This window comes from Vigna unguiculata, chromosome 1, assembly GCF_004118075.2.
Source record: "Vigna unguiculata cultivar IT97K-499-35 chromosome 1, ASM411807v1, whole genome shotgun sequence".
Taxonomy (NCBI): Eukaryota; Viridiplantae; Streptophyta; class Magnoliopsida; order Fabales; family Fabaceae; genus Vigna; species Vigna unguiculata.
The window spans coordinates 25,359,357-25,366,869 of record NC_040279.1 but is presented as its reverse complement, the minus strand read 5'-3'; the positions used below and the strand labels follow the sequence as shown (position 1 = coordinate 25,366,869).

Below are 7,513 nucleotides of genomic sequence, written 5' to 3'. Positions count from 1 at the left end.
TGTCAAAGCGGGACAGGCTGGATTGTTATTTTGAACATGCCAATCCGTTTTGGTCCAATTTGATTGGCGAGCCAAATGAGGACCACTCACTGACCCATCTTTTTATTAAATTTAAAAACAATAAAAATAATTTAAAAGATTAAATGTTGTATACTATATTATTTTTAAGATATAAATATGTAATATTATTCTCATTTAAATCATTAATACTTACAAATTAAATTCTAATTATTACTATAATATAATAATTTAACATGTAAATTTAATATGTATTTTAACTTATTCAATTAAAAACATTAATTAATTAATTAAAAGCTTAGAAAATATTTATGCAATTAAATATGCTTTTAATATTTATATATATAAACAAATTATAAAAAATTAAAAAAGAAGTGGCAGGCCAACATGCTAGCCCATCAGCCTGCCCTATAGCGAGCGGGTTACAATTACTGACCCATTGTTTGGCGGGCCAGCTCGATCGACCTATTTTTGGTGGCCTAAGGATAAAGCTGTTAAAACGGGTTACTCGGCCCAACCTAACCCGACCCACTACGGGTTGACCACTAAGTGAGCCAACCCAACTTAACTCACTTATTAGCGAGCCAAATTAGATTTTTTACATATAGTTTTTTAATTTAAAAAAATTATTTCCTTTACTTAATCATGCAATTCACACCTTTCAATTTTTAGTCTTCCTAATTTATTGAATTCACATAAATGGATATTCTAATTACTATTTCAATTCAAGACTATTCAACTATTTCATTATATGCAGCGTAAAATACAAAATATCAACATTTTATAATGTTGGGTTGTACAAATTTGAGAAAAGTATAATTAGGGTTCATGCCAATTGCATAAAAAATTCCTAAAATCATAGTTAGGGTTCAAACTAATTTGGGAGAAATATTGTAATGGAAGAATCATAAATCTAACATACATAAATCATACTAGAATACTGACTCATGATATCTTGTGAATATGCATTCTTCATTCTCTTTATTCTCCAATTTTTTTTCTCCTAATCTGTCTTTCTTTTATTTCATGCTTTCTTGATGACTTACTTTGAAAAAACCTTATAACCATATATAGAACCTTAATCCCTTTAATCCAGTTATTAACCAAAGTCCATCAAATTAATTTTTATTTTACTTTTTAAAGAATAATATATATATATACATACATATATATATATATATATATATATATATATATATATATATATAATAAAATTAAAAACTTAGGGGAGCCATGGCTCCCCTTTGTCCCAAGCAAGGTCCGCCAATGGGTTGATTCATTGGCTTACTTAATTAAAAAAAATATAATTTTTTTTTGTCTTCCATCCCAAAAAACAAAAGTTTAATTATGATTAAAATCTAAATAAACTTCAATACAATCTAAAATAATGTTTAGTCCTAAATAAAAACCAAAATCACAAAAATATTATGTTTGCATTTGTCAATCCCATATGTTCGCTAAAAAAAACACTCAACCCAACCCAAATACAAAAAAATGGTGTGACCCTTTATCTATAGGTGGGTTGGTGAGCCAACCCGGCTCACCACGGGTTCAACCCAGGTGAGCTGGGTTCTTGGTGGGCTGGGTCAAAAATTAATCCGTACTAAAATTTGTAAAAAAATTTCAATCCAACCTTGCTTGAATTTTGGTGGGTCAGGTTTGTCCACCAGTTCTAACCCACTTTGACAGCTTACCTAAGAGTGGGCTGGACTGGACCAAAACGGGTCAGGCTAGCCTGTGCTTATGGGGTGCAACAAAGATGTGAAATATTGAAACAAGATTATTGTTACCACAATTGTATTATATATTTTTTGTAAGAATTTCACTAAAAAAAATTCTAAATAATGATCAATTTTAGTGACAAAAAATAATTAGTGACTATAATGATCAATTTAGATATCAATTTATAAACCAAAAATTATCGGTAACTAAAATAGTTTCTTAATTAATCACTATAGTGAATTGATATCTAAATAGGTCATTAATATTAGCTATCAAGGTTTTCACTACAAAGAAATTAGTTTCCAAATTGGTCTTTAATGATTAATTTAGTGACTAATTCTTTTGGTAGCCAAAACTTTGATAGCTAATGATAGTGACCAATCTAGAAATTATTTTAGTTACTAATAATTTTTAATTTATAAATTAGTATCTCAATTGGTTACTAAAGTGACTAATTATTTTCTGTCACTAAAATTAGTCATTATTTAAAGATTTTCTTGTAATGTTTATTCATGGGACTTGCCCACAAACGGATCAACAAAATTAACTTACAATACTCATCTGGGACTACTCAATCCAACCCACATTTTACCGGTCAAATGTGGAGTGGACAAATCGAGATGTACTATCCAATATTCTCACCTATTAAAGCAATAAAAACAACTTACCATTTTATATTAACTACAATATTATTTTATTAATCATAAAACTTTACATATCTTAACATAAAAAACATGAAATAAAACAAGGGTCACATAATTGAAATAGGGAAAAATTTAAAGAACAAACACTCAATTAAAAAGTATAAAATATTTTGAGTACGGGTGCAGAAGAATTAATACAAACTCAATTGAAATCAATTATGAAGAACTTAAATAAGCCAACAAATTGAGGAAATAATACTTTTGAAAACGTAAAATAATTAAATGTATTATTTAATACATGAAAATAAATTCATTAAATATATTACTTTTATAATTTAAACAATAAATAATAATTAATAGTATTGAATATATAATTTAATACTTATCTATACCATTATATAAATAGATTAATTTTTTTCGGACGTTTATTTTTTAATTATTTTTAAATTCAAATAATATTTTACTAATTTTATTATAGTTATTTTAATTTTTTTTTAAACTGAAATAATTATTTATAATAAAGAATTACTTACAAAGTAAATAAAAATTATTTATAACAAAAAACTAAAAAAATTATTTATATTTATTTTATAATTATTAGTGAAAACACATGCGTTTCACATGTGTATTCGTATTTTTTAATTTTCATAATAATTTAAGTTAAAATCAATAATATTTACTTTCAAAATATATAATTTATTTTAAAATAATTGCTAAATATAATATTAAAAAAATAAAATATGTATAAAAAAAGATGTTTAAAATAACATAGAAAAATAAAAGAATTTTTAAAATAACGATTACAAGTAAATTATTTATAAAATAATTAATTTTAAGATAATAATTAAAGATAAAATTTAAAAAATGAAATGTGAATAAAAAAAATTGAAATAAAATATATACACTAAAGAGATTTTCAAAATAATGGACGAAGACAAAAAGGTTTTTAGAATAAGAATTAAAAGTAAATTATTTATAAAATAATTAACTTTTAAAATAATAATTAAAAGTAAAATTGAAAAAAATGAAATACGAAAAAAAAATTCTGTATAATTATTAATATAAATATATAGTTATAGATAATTTTATCTTTTTAATATCATAAAAAGTTAAATATATATGCACATCGTATTGTTTTTCGTAATTATCATATGTTTTTACAGTTATTAATAGAAGAGATATATGATATAAAATTTGTAACTAAACCACCTCTTCTCTCCAACAAAACTAGCTGAAAATCCATATTGAAAAAAGGAAAAGGATTCAAGAACCCTAACTAATTAATGTTAAATTAAGTTTTTTTCTGCAACTCGGTAAATCTGATCTTGAAGTCTTTAATTCTTTGCTTAGCAGTTCCTCCTCCGGCTGCTATATATTTGAGTATAATGAACCTCACTCAAACCCTAAACTGAACTCAATTCGAATCGAAAGACAAACATTTGCAACACCATCTCTCTCTCTCTCTACTTTGTGCACACCCATTTTTTCTTCTTCTTTCGAAGAAAATGACGTTGTACTACAACCCAATGACAGAGAGCGGCAAGAATCTGCCATCTCTGACGGATTCATTGTCTGTAACGGAGACAGTGAACGGAACACACAATTTTGAGTTGAAGGGTTACTCTCTAGCGAAGGGAATGGGCATTGGAAAATTCATTGCAAGCGAGACATTCACAGTGGGGGGGCACCAGTGGGCCATATACTTCTACCCGGATGGCAAGGTTCCCAGTGATAATGGTGTTTACGTTTCCATCTTTGTGGCTCTCGTTTCCGAGAGCATCGATGTTCGTGCACTGTTCGAACTCAAGTTGCACGACCAAAGCGGTAAAGGGAATGATTTGGTTTATAGCCACTTCGGTCGGAGCCTCGAGAATGGCCCTTATACTATAAAAAACCGTGGCTGCATTTGGTTAGATATATATAGTCTCAACATTTTCTTTCTTTCATGTGTTCATCTCTTTTTTCTTCTCTCAGAACTTGTGATTTTTGGGATATATAATCAATGTTATTAACCATTGGTGTTGTCTATGAAGTGATGATGAATGTGTTGCTGTTTGTGTTAGGGGATATAAGCGGTTTTTCAAACGAAAAGACCTTGAGACATCAACTTTCGTCAAGGATGACAGCTTGAAGATCAGTTGCACTGTCGGTGTTCTGGTGATGTCGGATTCTTCTTTGTTAAACTCAATTCATGTTCCTGAATCCGACATAGGAACAGATTTGGGGATGCTGTTAGATTATGAAGAGTTATGTGATGTCACTTTCTCCATTAACGGGGCAAAGTTTCGGGCACACAAGCTTATTTTGGGTGCTCGATCAACAGTGCTTGAAACCTGGTTTTCCAATGGGGTAGGGAAGGATAATAGTGAGATAGTTCTCGATGATATGGAACCTAAAGTTTTCAAGGTATTATGTCAGTTTTAATGTGTAATCTCATACCATTTTTCTTGATTATCTAATGATTTTCTTGCTTCTACTAGGCTTTGCTTCACTTTATATACAAAGACACTCTGGTGGAAGATCAAGAGCTGTATTCGTGGCAATCATCATCGTATTCTTCGATACCAGAATCATTTCCTGCGAGGTTATTAGCTGCAGCGGACAAGTTTGCCTTGCCAAGGTTGAAGCTGATGTGTGAATCAATATTTTGTAGAGGCATATCTATATATTCTGTTCCATATATTCTGGTTCTTGCTGATCGTTATCGTGCTACTGAGTTGAAGCCCATCTGTCAAAAGTTTTGTGCTGAAAACTATGAGGGTGAGATTTGCTAATTAACTCTTTTACATAGCATAAGTCTCAAACTGAGTTCACGTTTTACCCTGTAACACATTTTAATCAGTGTGGTTTCTGCTTGATTTGTTAATGTTTGAAAGTTGATTCTCATGTTGTTTTATTACTGTACGTTGCAGCTCTCATGAAATCTGGTGGTTTGGAGTATATCATGCAAAAATGTGTGTTTTTGCGAGCAGAACTGCTAACTATTGCTGCTGGTATGGACAAATTTCTTGTGCCCTATGCTAGGAAACAATCAACCTCAGAAAGAGGTGAAGAAGGTTCAACGATTCACATTTCTGATGCTGTTAGCGAGAACAATAATCCATTAGGTGATGCTGTTAACGAGAGCAATAATCCATTAGGTGATGCTGTTAACGAGAACAATAATCCATTAGGGATTAGTTTTAAGATTTGCAATGCTCAAGGAAATTAGTTGATTTCAAGACAATGATGTACTCTTGATAAAAACAGAAAGACTTGTGTGACATAACAGTAAGACTTTTTAAATAAAAGTTTCACAATGTTTCCTTTCCTTGAATCTATAATAGAATTAATTTAAGAACTCAACATTTAAATTGTTTTCTAGGAGTATATGTTTAAACTAATCTATCTATTTATTATCGAAATTTATGAATATTATTACCCCTTTTGCATTTCATAAATAATTTCTCAAAGTTAAACGACCATTTTATATTATTGGTTTCACTCAGATTCTTTACTTCAAACAGATAATAAAGAAGCAATTGAATAACATGACCCAGTTACATTTTATTAAGTATATAGTGTGTAATCTTCAATTTAATTATCATTAATAATTCAAATAAATAAGATATTTCTGTCCGAATAACACGATTGTGCAAGAAGCTAAAGATCTGGGTAGAAATAATGAACAGAAACTAAAACGGTATATATATATATGGTAAAAGAGGCTTTATAATCGGTCCAATCCTTCTCAAACGGAGACAACCGATCTTTGAAAATTGTTCCTGCAAGGACAATAATGTGATATAAATCTTATCTTATCCTGAGCTGAGAATATCTTGGAGATTACATGCAAAAGAGACTCCAACGATTAAGTCACCAAGAATTCTTAAAATTAAATATTAATTTTTAGTATTAATGGATTGTGTACCTTTAATTGTTGGGGTCTATCTATATTTATAGAATATTAATCACAGATTACCCGGCTCATGAGCTGGGCCTTTATTGGCTCGCTGCAGGGTCTCCTTTGGACTTGTGTGGGCCTGATCAAGGTCCAAGTACTATGCCTATGAATTGATTCTGCGTATTTAGGTGTTATTTCCTAAGTTTAAAGTAGGCGGTCCCTACCGATTTGTAGCCTTAGCCACCATGTATGTATTGTCTTTCTATATAGTTGATTAGTGATCTATACCAAACATGACTATAAGTTGACGGCTAGGGTTGGGTATTTGGTCTTGTTGGTCCTATCTGTGTAGTATAGTACAAAATTCCACAAGAAAAATTAGAAAAATGATATAACTTTAGATCGTTTAGATATACTGAATTATTCTAATAAATTATGTTTTGATGATAATCGTAGAACTCTTTAAAAATGTGAATATGCCTTTATTTTAAAAGAAATGAAGCAACCCGTTTTAATTCAAAAAGCACATAAACGTTTTTTTTTAAATGCATCCTCTCCTTGATCTTTAGCTCCATCTTCTTCTTTTGTTGCTCACTCCCAATTAATCCTTTTGAAAATTCAAGATCGGTGGATAGTTCCTTGCGGAGAGCTCATCAAGATCAAACAATCAATTTCTTGTTTGAGGTAAGTTAGTTTATCTTCCTTTTTCTCGTCTGTTTCATTCTCCTGTGAATGTGAGTTTTTCTTGTTGGCATGTGTCTTTTTGGTCTTCATATTGAGTCTTTGCTAATGAGTGGCTTTGTTGCATGATCAGATCACTTTTTGTCTCTCGGTCGAGGTAGAGGTTTGCAAGTTTGAAAAGGGTGAACCAGGTTAGAATTTCCAACCCGCCAACCTTGTGGCCCGGCCCGCCTAGCCCGCTCAACTGGCAGGCCAACCCATTTAGACCCACCAATCCATTTTTTCTTTTATTTTTTATGTTTAAATATATATATATATATATATATATATATATATATATATATATATATATAATTTATAAACAAAATTTAAAAAAAAAGTTAAAAGAAAAATTAAAAAAATTAAAAAAATTAAAAAAGGGGGTGGCCCAGCCCGCCCTAAGGTGAGGTGGGTTGAATTGTCCAACTCGTTTCTTAGTGGCGAGCCAACCCAACCTGACCCATTTTTGATAGGCCAAAGGCGTGGCTAGCTGGCCTGTTTTGCCACCCCTACACACAATTGGCAA

At 30.4% G+C, this 7,513-nt stretch overlaps 1 protein-coding gene across 1 annotated transcript; it reads left to right on the top strand.

Moving 5' to 3' along the window:
* Positions 1 to 3,722: 3,722 nt before the first annotated feature.
* LOC114163368 (BTB/POZ and MATH domain-containing protein 4-like) lies at positions 3,723 to 5,653 on the top strand. The gene is made up of 4 exons (XM_028047644.1): positions 3,723 to 4,293; positions 4,448 to 4,790; positions 4,865 to 5,144; positions 5,297 to 5,653. The coding sequence occupies exons 1-4, from the start codon at positions 3,890 to 3,892 to the stop codon at positions 5,593 to 5,595; spliced, it is 1,326 nt and encodes a 441-aa protein (XP_027903445.1). The 5' UTR covers positions 3,723 to 3,889; the 3' UTR covers positions 5,596 to 5,653.
* Positions 5,654 to 7,513: the final 1,860 nt, after the last annotated feature.